Below are 19,294 nucleotides of genomic sequence, written 5' to 3'. Positions count from 1 at the left end.
CTGGAGCCCCATCACGTTTTATAGAGTGGCAGCCGAGAATAGTGCCTGAAGGCAGAGACACTGAGAAGCCCCTTTGGTTGCAAAATGGGAAAGCGTCATTCCACATGTACTCCCACCCAGCCGAGACAGAGACGAGACACAGCACTTACTAGAGCTAGCACGTGCACGCACGCACACACGCGCACGCACACACATGCGGCTTCTACAGCTGACCCACAGACCTAACCGAGTCCCAGCGCCTTCACAGCCCAAATCGCTAGGGAGGCAGAGTCCACCTTCTGGCGCCACCTCCTTAGAGGAATCCGCATCCTTCCTTCTCTGCAGGACAAGGAAGGATCCAGACGCCTGTCAAGAGGAGAAATGCCTTGGCCAGGAGGGACTCAGGCTGCCGGCTCCCGGCGCCACGCTCTAAGCGCTAGGGCATGTCTCTCTTTATAAGAGGAGCACTCAAACGGGTTGGACAGTCCCTTCTCTTTTGGCGCTTGGAGATGGGCCTAAGCGTCCAGGGCTGGAGGGTCTGGAAAGCCATCTTCTACCTGTTGAACGTAGTGTCCCTGCACAGAGCCCATGTTAACTGCTGATCCAGAGGGCTTCCCACTGGGGCTAGCAGAGCTAGGCCTGAAAAAACCAAAGGCAGGGGGTGAGAACACATGCGTCGCCAGAGAAAACGAGTCAAGCCTAGCATACGGCGCGGCCCTGGCTTGGGCGGCGCCCTCTCCAGCGGAGGAAAGCCAAGACTTCAGACAGCCAGGGTGCAGGGGGCACCAGAGCAGCTCGCAGAGACCCAAGGGCACAGGGGCCGAAGCCTCGGCTGTGGGTAGATACTGACCGGACGAGTGAATGGGCACTACCCGTCTCTCTGGGCCTGGAGGGTCTGGAGGGTCTGGACCGATGGGACTCTGGGACCCAGACAAATGGTCTATGAAGCTGATTTCAGAATGGTGCCAAGTTTATTCCTAGAGTTTTCACTTTTTTAGACAGTGTGTGTGGGAGGGTGAGTGGAAAGAGAAACCAAAAGGAACAAAAATCTTTCAGAACATCTTTCTGAATGTATCCGTTGACCAGACAACCAGTTCTCCTGGATGTTGCCTAGGCGCTATGTGGAAGAAAGATTCTGTGGTCAAAAGCTTGAGAAGTGCTGTGTGTGGGAGTTTATCGGGACCCTGGACAGTGGGGGAGCTCAGACCCTGTGCCAAGCACCACGATCCCAACGAGCACACCCCTAAGTATCTGACCAGGGAACCCTTTTTTGGCAGGGCACACCTCAGAAGCCCTGTTTCCAGAAAACCTGGGAAACACTGCTCTATAAAAATATACCAATTTCCCCCCCACTACAACCCCAACAAAACAGAGGCTATTCGTGAAGGCTTCTATGTTTTACACGTTCTTCAAAGAGCCCACTGCTGTGTCCCTACCCTGAACAGACATGGGCAACTCTTGCTGTGTGAGCATCTGTGCTCTGGGTTTGCCTCTGGGACCAGATGCAGCTCAATGTCACCCATGGCGACAGGGGGTTGACAGCATTTGTTTATCCACAGAGCTTCCTTCCTTATTCCAGACTACAGGCGTCATTCTGTGTTGCTGTCTGTATCTTTCGTACAGTTCTGTTATTTTGGCCTATGTGAAAAATATGGTCACAACACAAACTAATAAACAAAAATAAATTACGCCAAAGGGTAAAGTAATAGAAAAGATGATGGAAAGGGGGAAACGTCACACAAATGCCTCTGGAAATGCAGGTGGAAGCATGGAATGATGGGAAGGACGGGATGGACGGGACGGATGAGGACCCAGCCTCGACACTTCAAGAGCAGCGGGGCACAGTGGCCACAGCTGCAAGACCGGAGATGGTGCTCTGATCTGCAGACGTGCTCCCCACTTGGAGAGCAGCTATACGCCCCTAGAGGGTCCTCAGGGCACCCTGGAGCCGGGCCGCTCACCTCTCACAGAGCGCCATGAGTCACACATCTGCTTTGCTCGATTACAAACAGGAGGATGCTCCAAGCATCTCCCACGTGTAACAAGAGCCAACCGCACCTGCCCATGGGCCCCGGGCCAGAGCATGCTGCCTCCCCATCCCTGCCACTCTTCCTCAGGGGCAAATAGGTCAGTAAGGCCAGAGGTTCTTTAACTTTCTAGTATAATAAGTAATTCCACACCGGGATTCATGCAAAGCCACCTCCCAATCCAGCTAAGGGACCTGGGACAGTTAGTTACTGGAGAGGCAGAGACCGAGACCAAGGACGCAAAGAGAAGGGGCCAGTCCACATGGCCCGACAAGGCCAGCAGCCACAGGACCTCATGGGGCCAGAGGGCCAGTGCAGGGGGCCTGCAGCCCCAGGAAAGGAAATTCTCCTCGCCTTCCAGGGAGTACACCTTCCTGGTCAGCAAATCCTTTGTAAAATCTGGTGGGAAAGCCGTGAGCAGTCAGGTCAGGCCTCACACTATTAAAACATCAGCTTACTACCTTTCCAGAAAGCTCTCCCACACCAGGACATTTTATTATGATGACAAAAAGCAGAATCACTCTGCTAGTTCACTAAAACATGGTTCACTTGGTTCACTAAAACATGAAAGTGTCCCAGTATTGAAATTTCAAAGTGACACGTGGCCTCAAAGGAGACCCTGCCTCAGTGCCCTCCCATGGCTCTCCCTGGGCCCCCAAGACTCTTCTGAACCATGGAGTCCCCCATCTAGACCAAGTACTTGGTGATGCAGCATTCGACCCCCACCCAGGGCATTTCTTTACCTGTAAGTCTGGGGTGATGGCACAGAGCCTCCTGAAGGAACATTCTGTTTACTGTCGGCAAAGTGGAAGCCCTTCATCTCCATCTGAGAGGACTGGAGACACCACAAAGGTATGAGTGGTCATTTGATGGCCCTGTGCTGCCTGGCCCTCACTGAACCACCCTCGTGCAGAGACACTGAGAATTTCCAGCGGGGGAAAGGGATCACCTAAAGCAAACTGCACCCTCCCCCCTCCAATCTAGGCTTGAGAGGCTTCTTGGAACCAAGGACCATCCTGTTTTTGTTCTCTCGAAGTGGGGTGGAGAGAGAGGACTGTGCACCACCACCAGGATGGCCATCAGCAGAGCCCCTGAAGTCGGGGAGGAATGCAGAGCCTGGACCCCAGCCCTAGACACACTCCATGGGGATGTCTGGGACGGTCTCTGAAATGGCCCCACAGCTCCCCTAGCCAAGAGGCCCCAGGCATCACCACCACACACCCCTTCCCTTCCCCTCTGGGTGTCGGCTCATGTTATTAGCTTGAACCAAGGCAGGGAATGGTTGCGCCCCTAGAAGACTTCACCACGAGCAGGAAACCAGTGGTCTGGTGAGGCCAAGAGCTAGCTTGCAGCCCAACCTCTGGAATTTTCTGCCCCAACAGCACTTCCTGACTTAGCTAGCAAGGTTTCTCCCAGGCACGAGAGAGTCCTCCTTACCTCTCTGCTGGTGTTAAGGACCGAAGGCTGGGAGCCGGGTGGAAGGATTCTTCGGGGGGCCCCGACAGAGAGGCTCTGCCCCTGTGGCAGCTGGATGGACTGTGGTAGAATCAGAGGCTGCTGCCCGGAACCGTACCGCGGCAGAGGCAGCTGGGAGCCAGGCAGCGGCATCGTCAGCTGCTGGGCGACAGGGACAGTCAAGAGGAGGAATGGATGTTGAGGAGAAAGCCACGAACTACTGTTTACATGTGTCCCCCAGGAGAAGACACACATTATACTGCAGGTTGTCATTTTAAGAGAATTAAAGCGTGGCCTCTGCACAGCAATATAGGGTCTAGATTTCTGCTAGGGAATACCCTCAGAAGTAGGGCAAGTCTGATTGCTGGAACCAGCATGTGGAAAAGACAAGCTCAGGGCCCTGCAAGAAGGTGCTACACTGTAACATGCTCACAGGGGACAGGAGTGGCTCCTCTCCAGGGCTGCAGAGGGCTGCATGCACCCAAGGGAAGCACCAGGACACTGTCAGACCCAGGGAGCAGGGAGGACAGAGCGTCATACTGGACACAGACCCAACATGGGGAGTGCGGGCAACAAGCCCCTTATGCGTTGGGGGTGGGGGGGTGGGGCGGGGAAGAGTTAGGGAAGGTCAGGAGGCTTCTTAGGAGGTAATGTCCAAGCAAGTCCCCAAACACGAACACTGGATGGATTTCTATCTACATATTGCTTTGCAAGGCAAAAAAAGGGAAAAACCCCTTTATTGTTTTGCCTCTAAAGGGTATGGAAAACTCAACTGAGTTCTGGGGTAAAGGGTTCCTGGAACTGGAGACTCTTGGATCCTTCTGAAGACTATTATAATAGCAGAACATGGGGGAGAGGGGAATGGTGACAGCAAGCTCTAAGGGACCGCTTCTCAAGTCCAGCACCAGGTGGGTGACAAGGACAGGGGGGTGCCTCAGGACTAAGGCAGGGACGCCACTTGTCTCTCAGTCACTTTCCTCTTCATCCCCCTGCATTGAGTCCACGGGGGGGTCAGAAGGATCTATTGGAATTACATCACGGAGACAAGTGGCAGCCAGAGCCTCAAGACCCCACGCTCCTCCTTGCACACAATAGAGTGTGGGACGAAGAGGAGGATGGTGCTATGCTTCTGGAGCATTGGCTCCCCATGTGGTATGGCCAAAATTGTGTTTTAGGGGGAACCTCAGCTGCTATGTTGAGAACAGATCATTGGCCCCAAGAGTAGAGCCAGGAGATCTGGGAGGAGCCCCCACAGGAGCCTGGACAGGGTGGGGTGTGGAGGGAATGAGAAGTGGCTAGATTCTGTATACCTTCCAAAGATAGAGCCAATGGCACTCGCTGAAGGATCAGAGGGGATGTGAGGGGACATGGGGACCTACAGTGACATAGATAAGACAGCCAGAAGGACCAGGAGAAAAATCAGGTTTTGGACTTGATGCCTTCACACATTATGTTTGATATGCCCTAAGACACCAGAGCAGAGGAGACGGGTAGCCCACAGGTGAGAAAATAAATACCTGGTGGGACTGGGAAGACCTAAGTCCCTTGATGGGACTTTGAGCCATAGGACTAGACAGAGGTTGGAGGGCAGAGCCTAGGGGGGCACCAAGAAATCACAGACCACGCAGCGCCTATGAACAGAGTGAAGAACATGACTCCAGGTGTCAGGAGCATCCCTGAGTCAAATGCTGTGGATGGGTCAGCAAGATGAGGGTAAAGAATAACCATCAGGAATTGACTGGTGTCCTTAAAAAATTTTTATGGTTTTGTGTTTTTAATAAGGGGAATAATAGAGTTGGCTGGGTACGGCCCTTTGTTGTGCCCACAGCACACATGATGTACATAGGAAGGAGCTGGAGCCTGGCTGGAAGGGCCTTCCCCAAGCTCCGCCAGCCCACCCCTGTGGCAGGAAAGCCCTCAGGTGGTGCTTTGTACAAGATCTCTTCTTTCATCACTGCTTCTATTTCTCTAGTGACAGGGTAGAGGTAGAGGGTGATGAGGAGAAAGTTGCAAGTCTGAGACGGGCACTGGAGGCTGGGGATTGATGGGGCCCGAGTACAGGGGCATGGAGACCCCCGAGGGTGGCTGTCGGGGCCTGGCGGCAGGTAGCCCAAGCAGTTCTGGTTTTCTGTAGGCACAGACAGCTGTGCAGACACAGGCCTGGACCTAAGTGAGAGCATTGGAGCGGGGACAAGGACAAATGCAACGGGCGGCACCAATAAGCTGGCAGGGAAGAAGTGAGCCCACAGGGGAAGGTGATCAGGTGGCCAGAGCTGCGTCGCTAGCGGGGAGAGCTAGCAGAGCAGGGGTGGGCATGAGTAAAACCCTTAAACTTGAGATGTTGGAAAAGGTACAGCTTCTGGCATTGACAAGTCCCGACAGGACCACAAGCACGGCGGAGCCCTGGTGGCAAGGGGCCGAGGAACAGAGACCAGGCTATCATCTACACACACATCAAAACCACCAGCAGTTACAACAGGAGCTATGCTGGAGAGACTGAGCCAGGAGCGACTCTCAAAGTTGTCCAATACTACTGATGGTCACAGGAGAGGAAGACATGATGCCAAACGCTGGATTCATAATATGGACTCACAGTAACATGGAGGCCAGTGGAGCAGTTGACAGTATGGGCTCCAGGGCTGGGGTTCTGGGGAGAACAGAGGGAGAGCTGTCCAGAAGCATCAGTATGCCAGGAGAACATGCACCCCATCTCCAAGCCCCCCAGGATGAGGGTGGGAGAGAGGCTGTGGGAGGAGCAATGCTCTCAGGAGATAAATAGGACAGGACCATTCTAGAGAGGCAGAGGACCTAGCCCCAGTTCTAGCAGCCCAAGGACCAATCACAATGGTTACAAGCTGCACATAAGTCAGCAAAATCAAGAGACAGATAAAAAGGAAAAACAGTCACAAGAGAAAGAGGCCCTAGTGTGCTGGGCAGAGGAGATAGAATTCCTGACCTGTGGGAGCTGGGAGTCCAACAACTGGGAGGCGCCTAGGCCCGCAGCCTGACCCAGCTGGCCCTCGTAGACCAGGGCTTGGTTTCCACTCATGGGCTGGTAGGGGGAGCCGGACTGGGGCTTCACCATCTCTAAGGGCTGCATGCCTGGGAACGCCGAGTATGGAGGCTTCAAGGCTGTGCCTCCAGAGAGGATCATGGTGCTGGGTGGTGACAGGCTGGGATGCATGTACACCTGAGATCTGCAAAAGCCAGACAGACGGTGGGTCAGATGTAGGAGCACACCAGTGGGTCTCAAATAGAAGCACGCAGCACGATCCCCCAGAGGGCTTGCTAAAATCCACACTGCTAGCCGCCCCCCCCCCCCCCCACTTCTGACTCAGAAGATCCGGACAGAGCCTGAGAATCTGCATTTGTAACATGGACCTAGATGGTGTGGATGCTGCTGGTCCAGGGGCCACAGTTTGAGCATCACTAGATGACACATCCAGGCTGTACAAGGCACAAGAAAACCTATGTGATGCTAAAGGCATGGGACTTCAGACACATGGGAAGAGCAGACCATGGGTGGAGGCAGGCAGGAGGAAGGGAAGATGGAGAGGGGCTGTGAAGGGGTAGGACGACGTGGAAAAAAACACAAGGCCCACGGAGGACCATCATCAAGCCCACGCACCTCCTGCAAGAGTCATTAATGACTCTGAAGTGACCATGATCACCACCTCCCCCCACCAACCGCCCCAAAGCAGAGGCGAGGAACGGCAGCTCACAGGCCATAGAGGTGGAAGCTTGTGTCCCTGGCTGCATCTCACCTGAAGGGCTGTAAGGAGCTGAAGATCTCCTGAGCCTGGGAGGCAGGAAGCCCGCCCCTCAGTCCCAGCTGGGCTGGAGCCTGCAGAGATGTGTGAAGGGAAAGAGGGATCTGCTGGGCAGCGGCAGCCTGCGGAGGGGAAGCCAGGCAGGTAACTGGGCAGGTGACCTTGGGGGCCCTCTGAGGTGCTCCCCACCCCGCCCCGCCCCCTGTCCAGCGGCAGTGCAAACACTGCCCCAAATGCAAACTGGGGCATGTCCTTCTGGTGCTTTCCTTGCTCTTGGGAAAAAGCAAACAATTGGCTAACAATCCCAAACCCTGGCACGTTCCTATCCTGGATTCTGTACAACAGCAAGAATGAATTCTAGCTACGGTTATCAACAGAGGCATGTCAATGGTAAACAGGACTCATACATGAAGAATACATGCGGTACAATCCAGTCACGTGAAGATCAAAATCTGGTAAATCCAAATGATGTAATAATTAAGAGTATGTTTCATAAAAAGGTTGCGACAGGCCAAGTCCTCTGTCCCCAAATCTGCTTCTGCCCAAGGGCCCCACCGTCCTGGCACACAGTTCTGTGGGCTGCTGGACCATCAGAAGGCTCCACTCCAGCTTCAGGAGGGAGACTTCAGAAATCCGCCCCTTGCAGCACAGAAAATATGCCCATCCTGCATGAAAACAAACACCTGCACGTTTCTAAAACTACCTCTTTCTAATGCATCCATGCCTGGGAGTCTAGGCTTTTCTTCTCTTCATCAGAAGGATACCTGATACCAAAGGATACCAAAGAGAATTCCGTTTCAGCTAATTCCCCAGCTAGGACACAGGAAGAGCTCTGAGAGAGGGAGACAGAGAGTCTGGAGCACTGAGCTCCCCTCCTCTTCCCTATCTCTCCTGTGTTCATTCACTGAATGTTTCCTGGCTGCTAGGACAGGCTGGGAGCTGGGCATTACATGTGAGGGACACAGGAAGCCAGACAATGAACAAATCAATGAAGGAATTAACTCCACTGTGCGCTGCACCCCCGCCCCACCACACCCTGCCCAGGCCCGCCTGGCTTGCAATCATCACCTGCTGGTAACTCTGCTGCTGAGGTATCGTTTGAGGAACCAGCCGGGGCTGACTTGCAAACACATGGCCATCCAGGTACAGAGGCGGCAGGTGGTTGCCTGCAAACAGAATTCCAGAAGACAGAATAGGATCAAGTCTCACTGTTCCCAAATGTTTGCACGTGCATGCTTTTCCAGGGAATCGGGAGGGAGTGTGTGCAGAGCCTGCTCAGCTCCCTGCTGGTGGCCCCTTACTCCAGCAACCCCACACCGACTCACCCACTGACAGCAGCTTCAGGGCCCCAGAGCAGGGGCAGGCTCCAGCCTACCCTTCCTACCCAACCCCTGGCCCACCGGCCCACACCTTCGGGAGTGGCTCCACTGCAGCCCCCGGGTTCTCTGTCCCCCTGCGCTGAGTCCACAGTGGAGGATCAGAACAGTTTCCTGAGACTCTGTAGCTGGGCCCTCAAACCCTCACCTTTCCCTCTGGGCACTAACACGGTGGTAAAAATGGCTACCACTTACTGAGGGCCTGGCTGGTACAAAGCCCTTTCCAGGTATGACCTCATCTCATCAGCTAACCCATGGAGAGCCAGTCTTCTCTCATGGAGAAGGGACCACAGCAGAGGGCTAAGCCACTCACTGGCGGAGATGACATAGCCACTGCATGTGACCTGGCTCTGACTCAAAGCCCCATCTCTGCTTGCTCCTGGTCTGCTTCCCAGGGCAGGGGAGCAGAAAAGCAGGAGGGGCAAGTTATCTGCAGCACCTGAGAAGCTATGACCATTCAACCCAGAAACAAGTTCCTTCTTCTGCAACTCCTTAAGTCAAGCAATCCAAGTTGAGAGAGAGAGAGAGAGAGAAGGGAGGTGAGTGATCTCCCGGAGCTGGTTCAGGCCAGGGATGGCATATACCTGGGAGAGAAGCAGAAGGCGCGACCGAGGCCACAGGCATGGGCGGCATGGAAACTCCCCCGAAGGAGCTATAGTTCACCCCGGTGGAGGCTCCCACAGACGACGGGGGCTGGATGCCTGAGCCCCCGCCTCCAGGAGAGCTCTGCTCTGGCAAACTGGGCGAATTTTCCCAAGCCTTGCGTGCAGACTCCATCTGAGAAGCCAGGGGAGTGGAAAAATTACCACCAGGGCAGCAGAGGCTAATACAGCTGGGGGGTGGTGCTTCCTGCTTCTGTGCAAGCTAGGGCACCAAGGTGGTACGACCCCCCCCCCCCCCACTCCTCCGACTGTGCTGGTGATACCTTCAGGGTGAGGTCGGCGGTGGGGAAGGACATCTGGGAGAGGCCAATGGCCCTCTGGATGTGATGGTCGCGCCGGAGGATGGGAATACTCTGTGTTAACCCCGCCTGGAAGGAGACAAGAAATTGTGGACTAGGCACAGATGCAACATGACAGCACACCAAAATATACCTTCAGCTTGGGCCACATGCACTCGACACGTCGGGGATGAAGCTGCCAGCCACAGAGCCACAGAGATCGTGTGTGTCTCCTCCAGACAGCTGCCTTCACAGACTCCCTCCATGGGAGCCCACAGAGAGCAAGCCCCATACCCCCACCCATGGAGCACTCCACTTCAGCAGGGGCAGCCACGCCAGCAGAAGAACTGTGATCAGCTATCAGCACAGAGGCAGCAGGACCTCACCTGGAGATCCCCAGGTCCTGTCTCAGCTGCCCTACCCAAAAACTGAAAAAAGAGGCCCTTGGGAACATTTCTTCAGGAATGTGGCCAACAGACCCTCCCACACACACCCAGTGCCCATGGATGTATTATAAGGATCCTGAGCAGTTGCTCAGGATGAAGACATCTGTCCCAGGCACTATCAAACATACATAACCACAGACCTTGGAAGATCAGAGGATCACAGAATGCCAAATAAGCCAGACCTCAGGAATTATGTTCTCCCATTTTAAGATCACAACACCAGGATGTGGGACATTTACACAACTTGCCCAAAGGCATGCAACCAGCTAGAAAAACGTGTCATGCCTCATACTTGGGTCAGGCAGTTGGTCCCCTCCTCTGGCTTCAGAGCCCCCCCCGGGAGGTTTCCTCTGTTCTTTCTAGGGCCTGCCAGAGTAAAGAACAACAGGGCTTGGGGTGGAAACACACTCACATTACTGGCCAAGGCATCCTGAAGTTTGACAACCGGATTTCCCGCCGGACCAGAGGCAGAACCAGGTGGCAAGCTGAAATCGGAGTCCTGGAGAGGAGGAAGAGCCCACTGAGATCATCCGGCCCACCTTTCAGCAGAGACACACGTTAATTTGAGCCACAGTCTCCATGACTCAAAAAACTGACTGAACAGCAATCACTAGATGGTACCCAAAACAAGATGCCACCCTCTGACTCCCTCTGTGCTCCCTGCCTATGCCCACTGACCAACCTGATGGAGACACTGAAGGTAACCAGTCTGCTCAGCCTGAGAACCTAGCTGCTGTCAGTAGAACCATCTAGAAGGCAGCTAAATAACACCTGCCTCGTCCAGCACGCCAACATGCTCCCCCAGAGTACTGTTTGGCTCCCATCTCTCTGCTGTTTCTTGGGTGACAAGCCTGTCTCAGCACCCACCCCTTCCTCTCCAAGTACTTAAAAAAAAAAAAAAAAGGTGGGGGGGTGGAGGGAAGGAAATAATCCAAGCCTCACTTTTGGATTGACTCCAAATTCAATGGGCGGCACCGGCAGCACAGAGTCCACGTGAATCTCAACCCCGTTAACAGGCGGGACGACAGCCCCCTGCAGCCGCTCAGCCCCCTCTGAGCCCTTTCTGTTTTTCAGAGAACGCTCATTGCCGATGGGTCCTGGTCTGTGCTCCTTGCTCTGTCCTGAGCCTTGTTCTGAATCCTTGGTGGAAAAGCAGAGACACTGAGAAACACAGACCAGAAGGACCCCAGTCCCCAGCTTCTGAGCCCAGGAAGAGGGGAAGACAGGACGACAGCCCCTCCTGCCCTGGCTCAGGCCCACGAGTGGACTTCCAGCTTACCTTCGGCTCAGGCTGTTTCTGAGCCTGCTCCTTGTGGCTGTCGGCCTTGGGCTCCAGGCCAGGCCCGTTCATGTCCTCAGGCTTCAGAGTGCCGTACGGGGAGCTGCGCTGTGAGGAGGTCGCAGACGACTCCCGAGACTCAGCACTCAGGTCAACGCCGCTGTCCCCCTGGCTGCTCTTAAAACCCTGCTGTGCAAGCACAAAACAGTTTAGGAGCCTTGACCCCCAAACTCCAACATGGGACCATCCAGGAAGCAAGACCAAGCACGTGACTGAGTCACATAGCCACCCCCATGCCTGTCCCTTTTAGACTTTCGCCCTCACCGGCCGATGGTGCCCAACAACTGAAGACGTGATCGGAACCACAAGATATTCACTGGACACCAGAGACATGGCTGCCAAACTTATCCCCTTGTGACTCAGGTCTGATAGACCAACAGCCACCATAGGCTTGCAGATGAGGCCCGGGTTGCTCACTGTCCAGGGTTATTCACCGCTCTTCCCTTCACACAGGCACCTTACCCAGATCAGGAGTCAGGACCTGTGGCAAAGGTCCCTGGGCCAGCCTCACAGGCTCTGGTGAGGGAAAGCTGGGCTGGGCAGCAGGTACCCGAGGCCCAGGATGACCTGGCCACAGAGGCAGTGAGCAAACACACAGCCCCGAGCAGCACAGCAGCCACTCACCTCAGCAGAGCCGGGCTCGGTGCTATTGAAGGCAGTGGCGGCTTTTGTCCATGAGTCGTTGGCTGGAGCCTGAACAGGGAGGGCTGCCCGAGGGAGGAAAACAGAGAGTCAGGGCATCACAGAGGAACCCCCTGGCTGGAGAAACAAGCCCGGGTGCGGCTGACACACCCCCAGGCTGCTCCCTGCCCTCCCTGTCCCGTACACAGCATGCTGGAGAACAGATCTGACACGCAGGAGCTTGTCTGCTAGCCTTACCCAACTTCCCAGCATCCTCAGACACACTCTAACAAATGTGCTTCATTTCCCTTGTTGACTACATGCTCTAGTAAGCACGCTGCAGCTTCTCACTCACACTGGGGAAGATTCTCTAGTGCTACCCCTGCAAAGTGAAGCTTTCATTTAAGCCAACTATTCGTTTCTACAAGCTGGCAGCTCCCGCAAAGACTTTCAAAGATTCAAGCAGGTATTATTCAATTCCTGTCAGCTTAGGGACCACGCCAAGATTCCCACAAAGCCACAGGCCCCGTGTTATGTACACAAAACTTGCCATGCTGTTTTCAGATCCAGGGCCCCTCTGAAGCTGTGCAGGGGCCCCCGGTCTGAGCAGCTGATGAGGCGCTATGGAGTCCTGGTGGCAAAGGCCCGAGAGTGGAGGCAGCTGGAGTCTAGTTTGCTCAGAGCAACAACCTGGCAGGTATTTGTGGATGTTCAGAGTGTTATAACCATCACTCACATGTGCTACCAAATCATCTGATGGCAATATTTTACTTAGACATCATTATACTTCCAATCAGAGTTGGATATCTTCCAATGTTATTCTGCAATGTGCTGAAACCAAGGTTTTTTTTTTTTTTTTAATTTTTTTATTTATTTATGATAGTCACAGAGAGAGAGAGAGAGAGAGGCGCAGAGACACAGGCAGAGGGAGAAGCAGGCTCCATGCACCGGGAGCCTGACGTGGGATTCGATCCCGGGTCTCCAGGATCGCGCCCCGGGCCAAAGGCAGGCGCCAAACCGCTGCGCCACCCAGGGATCCCTGAAACCAAGGTTTTAACACTAGGAAGGTGACAGGCCATGTGGTAAAACTCAGAGAATCAACACTCAGAACCCAGAAGTGTGGCTGTCTGTCATGTGGCTCTGGGGTCAAGTCACTGAGCTCTGAAGCCTCGGCTACTTTGTGTAACACCCTGGAAGTGGATAATTTCTCAAAGCTCCCCTAGGAGGCATCACGCATCCTTGTTTTATTCACCTGTGTCCTCCACAGGGCTTTGCCCAAAGTAGGCAGTGAAGAACAATCTGCTTGATTAAAAAAGTTTTGTATTTTAAAATGAGTTACCAGAACCAGAGCATTGGATTTGAAATTCATTTTAAAAACTCAGGGAGGAAAAAAAAAAAAATAAAAAAAATAAAATTAAAAAAAAAAAAAAAAAAAAAACTCAGGGAGGGATCCCTGGGTGGCGCCAGCGGTTTGGCGCCTGCCTTTGGCCCAGGGCGCGATCCCGGCTCTCCCGATGTGGGATTCGATCCTGGAGAGCCGGGATCGAATCCCACATCGGGCTCCCGGTGCATGGAGCCTGCTTCTCCCTCTGCCTGTGTCTCTGCCTCTCTCTCTCTCTCTCTCTCTGTGACTATCATAAATAAATAAAATTAAAAAAAAAAACAAAAACCAAACAACTTCATTTAAAAAATAAATAAATAAATAAAAATAAAAATAAATAAAAACTCAGGGAAACAGGGGTGCCTGGTGGCTGTGTTAGTTGAATGTCTGCCTTCAGTTTAGGTCGTGATCCCGAGGTCTCGGCAGGGATCCTTGCCTGGCAGGGAGCCTGCCTTTCCCTCTCCCCCTGCCTGTCGCTTCCCCCTGCTTGTGCTCGCTCTCTCTGTGTCAAATAAATAAGCAAATCTTTAAAAGTTCAGGGAAACAAATATTTTAAGAAGTAAGATCCCTTCACTATCTCGCTACAAGAGCCTGAGGAGAAGATGACAAAAGCCCCTGGGGTCAGGGCCGGTGCAGATGGGAAAGCTTCTGACTCTCTTCTCCTCCCTACCAGTCACCTGTTGCTCTTCCACAGGTAAGAAGAAAAGATAACTGACAGGGACAAAGGAGTCGGGCCATCTCCCCCAGCAACTCTGGCTGGTCAGGGGCAGGGCCTCTCCCTGTCCAGACCACAAGACACACGGAATGGTGTGCTCCTGCCCCCAGTCTCAGGCAGGGAGAGTTTCCTTCTGTGCAGGGACTATAGCAGCAAGTGGTGCTAAGCTGGCCTCTAACAGTGTGGCCCTGGAGAGGAGGCAAGAGACAGGTAAAGCTCCACGTGCATTTGCAGGCCCAAAGCCGGATGCTCCCCAACAAGAGACCCCAGGCCCAGGGGATGGCTGTGAGCCAAGGAGCTGAGCCTAAGCACCCAACTCTTACCCTGGCTGCTGCTCTCCCAAATCTCAGTGCCCAGGCTACTTCCGGGCACAGTCACGTCACTCTGCTCCAGGCACAAGTTGTTTTGCTTTTTAGCAAAGCGAGGAGGAATACGGGAGGAAAGACTTCGCCCCTTGACAGGCACCTAAACAGAAAAAATGGTGATGGAGTCCAGCCTAGACATAAGGCATGAAGAATGATAGGTTCTTCCCAGAGAGGGGACCCTGGGGCCCCAAACCACCCCATCAGAAACTGCTCCGGAGGTGCTGGGACTCTGGTCTCTTGAGACCTCAAGCACAGGTAAATGGCAATGCCAACAAAACCATCCCAGAAAGGGCTGACAGGCCGGTGGACACAGACCCCCAGGGGCCAAGTGCACAGTGCCCGGCCCTGACTGCCTTGGAGTACAGGGTCCGTCCCTGACCCTCGTGACGCCCTGAGTGACAAATCTCATCCCACACAGGCCAGAGCAGTGGGAGGAAGGTGGGCTTGGAGGGGCTGACAGCGGTGTGCATTCTGCTCAGACACATTTCAGCTGTTGTCACCGGAGACAAATCACCAGCTTTGAGAAGAGGGATGCTGCACCTACTCCCACAGGGCAGCAGCGGTGGTGGGTGCTGGGGCACAACACGTGCCACGTAAGCACTCTCTCCTTCTCCTCTTCTATCTTGGGCTTAATTCACAGCTCTCTCAACTCTATGGCTCTGGGGGTCTCGGTGCAGGCCCACCCTCCCCTCCTTAACCCCCCACCCCTTACCTGTACAGCCTGCTCCTTCTTCCTCCTCTCTTCTTCCAGCAGACGGCGCTGCTTCTTGGTTAGGACCTCGATGAAACCTTCACCCGCCATGGGGCCTACCTCATTTTCCTCCCCAGGGCTGGACCCGCAGTTTTCAATGATGGAATCTGAACCCAGATTTCACAAGAAGAGACAGTGTTTCCATTCACCAGAAGAAAGGATAATGCAACCCTATCAGCTCTTGATATCTAAAGATGGTTCAGCTCAGAAGGCTGGATAGTACCTGGCTTGATGCCTCCAAGGAGCATTGTTTGCAGGGTCTATGGAAATCCTGCTGGGATCTCTACACCCTCCCCACTACCCCTCAGCAGACGATTATCCCAAACCAGGGACCTGAGGAGCACTCCAGTTAAGAAGACAGTCTCTGGAGACAGAAGCTCTGATGTCTCAGCTCTACTCCTAACCAGTTGCATGACCTGGACAAACCACTCAGCCTCTCTGGGCAGCAAGTTCCCAATCTCTTTAAAACTGGGACACCTCGGGTACTCTGGGGGTTGGCAAGGCTGTGAGCAATGTGAGGGCAGGAATCCTATCTGTTCTGCTCACCAAGGCAGCCCTAGCACTTAGCCCACCACATGCCCAGAGGCTAGGATGCTCAGAGAAGGGGCAAGCCCAGCAACCCAACAGAGGCTGCCATGGCCCTCGGTGGCCTGGGCTCTTCTTCCCACTGAAGAGGCGAGGAGACAGACTCACTTCCATAGTTCAGGTCAAACTGTTTCATGGTTTCTCCCTGTTCACCCGCCCTCTGAGCAGCCAGCTTGGCCTCCTTCTCTGCCTTCTCACAGGAGGCTTCGGGGATGTCCGATGTGGCATGGGCTGCCCGCTCCAGGGCATAGTGGCTGCTCCCACCGCTGCAACCAAGACCTCCAGGCAAGGCCTCATCTGGGGACCTATAAAGGAAGGAGGATTTCATTAGGTCAGAAGTGACCAAAAGCTGGGGAAAGGGAAAAAAGGAGAATCTGCATGTGCACACAGCACGCACAAAGACACAACGCCCTGACCTACAGCAGCCCCTCTGTTGAGTCGAAGCTGCTCACCAGCAGCACTTCAGCCCGCTCACTGGGAAAACCACTCTGCCCCCACCCCTTCCAGGCTCAGGACCTCTTTTACTCCCCACCACATGCCAGACTCAGCAGGCCTACACAAGAGACAACGGAGGGGATGCTCTGAGCAGAGCCTCAGAACCTTCTGCTCCTGGCACGTGAGACTGGCTAGCAAGGCTAAGCTAGCCTGACACCTAGAAGGATCAGCGTCCTCTTAGGGTACCTTCTCTGGGGCTCTGAGTTAATCCCACCCCAGGTTTCTAGTCCTGGATTCTAAGGAGGTTGGGAGGCAAGAAGCAGCCTTCCTCAGCCAGAGGCATGACCTGCGTGTGAGCAGGAAATCAGGTCGCACAAATGACTCCCTGCACGTACCTTCCCCTTTCCCTGATTCTGGGCAACCTGCAATGAGCCGCCACACCAGCCACCCAAAAGACCTCTAAGTTCAATGAGAGATGCTCACGGGGCCTCAGGGAGCTCACTCTCTTGGGCTACTACATGACTCTTCCGACAAGGAGGCGGTCAATCCCTGAAGTGGAGCCACATCTCACTGTCCCTACTGGGCCAGGAGGCCAGCCGGCCCACCAGGATGCTGGGTGACAGCAGCCCCGGGGCAGAGGGATCTGGGAGACTGTGCCAGGCACAGGTAGTGACTCTCACCCCAGCAGGGCAGCAAGGCACATATGGAGGCTGAACTTTTGGGGGCACTGCTGGAGCAGCCACCACATGAGGACCGCTAAGGTGGGGACCACAACAACAACACGCCACAAGAGAAGCACACAAGCAGTGCAAGAGCAAGTGATGGAGACGCTCACACAAAATAATGGCCTTGGTGGGCAGTCGCCCTCCTGGAGCATGACAGAGGAACAGGGTCGGGGCACCTGACACACGGCAGGACACGCATGCATGGAGTGCTGCTTAAAAAAACGGGTTTAGTAACAGAACAACAGCAACAGAAAAGAGCCCGGGGTTGGGTTTGTGTTTTACCTTTTGGCTTTCAAAGGCGTCCCATTCTGTTGGCTCTCATAACGGGGAGAAGTGTCACCACCACCTGGCCTAACGGCCTTCTCCCCAAACCCCCCCGGCTCCAGCTTTCGGCTCTGCCTGTCGGCCAGGGGCCTCTGGCTGGAGAAGCTCCTCTTGGCCAGCTCCTTCTTCTCGCCCACGGCAGCCCCAGGCAGGCTACCATCCACCTGCGGGTCGGGCTCGACCCCGGGGCCCTCATGCCGCTCCCGCCTCTCACTGAAGTCACTGCTCTCAGAGGCTGTCTCCCATTCCTCGTTGGCGTGATCAGACGAGTTCTGGTATGAGAGCTCAGGGGACCCACTCTTGTCCCCAGGGCAGAGCTTGGGCCGACCTGGCCATGGCCCTGCCAGCAAGTGGGGCTCCTCCTCAGGTCCCCACAGGCCCAGGGATTCCCGCTCCTGTCGGAGGCGCCGGAAGCGCGGAGGCTTGTCCTGGCGTGGAGGGCGCCTCCTCCGGAAGGGCCGGTTCTCTGCGCCCTCTGAGTCGGCTGCATGGTCATCAGGGAAGAAGGGCCTCTTGTCCTCTGGGCGGCTGTCCTCGAAGGCCCTGGCACCAAATGAGTCCGAGTGTCTGTAGGCATCGGGGACACAGTCTCTGTCTGCAGGTCGCCGGGACCCGCACGTGTCCGGGGAGCCATACTCTGGCCAGGAGGCACCAGGGCTCTTGCTCTGCCAGTGGGTGGCCTCTTTGGACACGAAGGTTCTCCGCCCATAGCCGCAGCTGCTCAGCCGCGGAGGGAGTGCCCGACCGAAGGTGCGAGGGCCTCGGCTCTTGGCTTCGGGGCCGCCGGGGTCCTCGGAGCACACCTTATTGGAGCGCCAGGAGTCCCTGAAGTCGCCCTTCCTCAGGGTGCTGCCCTCCCGCTCCAGAAGCGAGCCTTCACTCCCGTTCTCCGAGCCTCGCTGCCGCCGCCGCTTTGGAAGCTCTTCGTACTCGGAGCCCTCACTGTGCGTCTCACTGGCGATCCGCCGCCGCGGCTTGGCCCTAGGGAAGTCTTCGGGCTGGCCAAAGTCCCGCAGCCCCCGGCCACGGCCACTCCTCTGGCCACTGCTGTAGATGCCCCGCGCCCCAAGCACCCCCCCACCGCAGAGGCTGGGGCCGCCCGTAGGCCGCCCACGGAAGGTGAACTCTCGGAAGCCACGGCCCCGGCCCCGGGCCTGTCCTCGGCCCCCAAAGGCTTGCTCCTCGTCGATAAAGATCCAGTTGTTCCTCTTCGTCGGGGGAGTGTCACTCGACTCCCGGGAGGGTCTGCTCTCCCAGGCCCTGTCAGGCTTCTCGTCCTCTTCGCACCTGCTGGCCTCGCGGCCCAAACTAGCTCGAGCAGAGCCCTGGTCCTCCAAGGGGGAGGGGGAGGAATTGGCCAGCGCGGGGTCGTTCTCTTCATCCTCGTCCTTGTCCGCCGTGCGAACCGGCCCCTTCTCCTTAGCCACACGGGCACTGTCCTCCCCCAGTTCCTGCTTCATCTTCTCAAGCTCCTTCTCCTTGTCCTCTACCTTGAGGGCTTTCAGGACAGGCTTCTTGATGGGTCCTGACCTCCGCGTCCTGCCGGTCTGCTCCTGCTGCTGGCTGCCGGGGCCCCGGGGCTCGGATGTCCACTCGGGCTCCAGGGACGGCTGTTTGTTGGGGCTCCCTTCCTTCTCCCAGGAAGAGACGTTAAACGACGGCTCCTCCCGGAGTGCCCCTTTCTCGATGCCGTTGACTGTGTCGGTGGCCTCTGGTGGATGGCTAACGTCCCAATTGCTATACTCTTGCTTTTTCTCAGCTGGGGCAAAGTCGGGCTCCAGTGGGGAACACCTGAGGTCTGGGGTGTGACGCCCAGGAGCACCTGCTTCCTGAACATTTTCTTGGGGTGGAAACAAAAGCTCCTGGCCTATTCTTTGAGAAGAGACACAGCTGTCAAAGTCTGCTTGGGCCTTCTTGTCAAAAGCACTCAAGAACTCCTCCCCTCTCTCCTCAAGGAGATCGCGCTGGGCACCTACGCCCCCTGACCTTCCGGGTGAGGCAGAGTAAGAGCTTTCATTCCTGAAAAGGAACCAGAAAAATCAGTCAATGTGATTGGAGCC

General features: G+C 55.3%; 1 protein-coding gene and 1 non-coding gene across 11 annotated transcripts in view; both read right to left on the bottom strand.

Moving 5' to 3' along the window:
* Positions 1-19,294, bottom strand: part of PRRC2B (proline rich coiled-coil 2B) — a 92,888-nt gene that overhangs the window by 5,345 nt on the left and 68,249 nt on the right. For 4 of the 10 annotated variants that reach the window (XM_041727192.1, XM_041727188.1, XM_041727189.1 and 1 more), the window contains 16 exons: positions 17,193-19,253; positions 15,859-16,055; positions 15,127-15,272; positions 14,373-14,514; positions 11,957-12,039; positions 11,273-11,461; positions 10,936-11,133; positions 10,406-10,492; positions 9,533-9,637; positions 9,192-9,384; positions 8,300-8,397; positions 7,226-7,353; positions 6,418-6,658; positions 3,444-3,623; positions 2,750-2,841; positions 537-618 (listed from right to left, as the gene is read on the bottom strand). In XM_041727192.1, coding sequence (XP_041583126.1) covers positions 537-618; positions 2,750-2,841; positions 3,444-3,623; positions 6,418-6,658; positions 7,226-7,353; positions 8,300-8,397; positions 9,192-9,384; positions 9,533-9,637; positions 10,406-10,492; positions 10,936-11,133; positions 11,273-11,461; positions 11,957-12,039; positions 14,373-14,514; positions 15,127-15,272; positions 15,859-16,055; positions 17,193-19,253 — 4,222 coding nt within the window. The remainder of the gene's footprint in view (positions 1-536; positions 619-2,749; positions 2,842-3,443; positions 3,624-6,417; positions 6,659-7,225; positions 7,354-8,299; positions 8,398-9,191; positions 9,385-9,532; positions 9,638-10,405; positions 10,493-10,935; positions 11,134-11,272; positions 11,462-11,956; positions 12,040-14,372; positions 14,515-15,126; positions 15,273-15,858; positions 16,056-17,192; positions 19,254-19,294) is intronic. The other 6 variants (XM_041727190.1, XM_041727191.1, XM_041727193.1 and 3 more) reach the window with 6 other exon arrangements.
* LOC121474342 lies at positions 4,423-4,505 on the bottom strand. Its single transcript, XR_005983353.1, has one exon. It is a non-coding gene; the product is annotated as a small nucleolar RNA SNORD62 (small nucleolar RNA).

The sequence above is a fragment of the Vulpes lagopus genome, chromosome 12 (genome assembly GCF_018345385.1).
Source record: "Vulpes lagopus strain Blue_001 chromosome 12, ASM1834538v1, whole genome shotgun sequence".
Taxonomy (NCBI): domain Eukaryota; kingdom Metazoa; phylum Chordata; class Mammalia; order Carnivora; family Canidae; genus Vulpes; species Vulpes lagopus.
The sequence above is the reverse complement of the archived record's forward strand: the minus strand, read 5'-3'. Positions and strand labels throughout refer to the sequence as shown.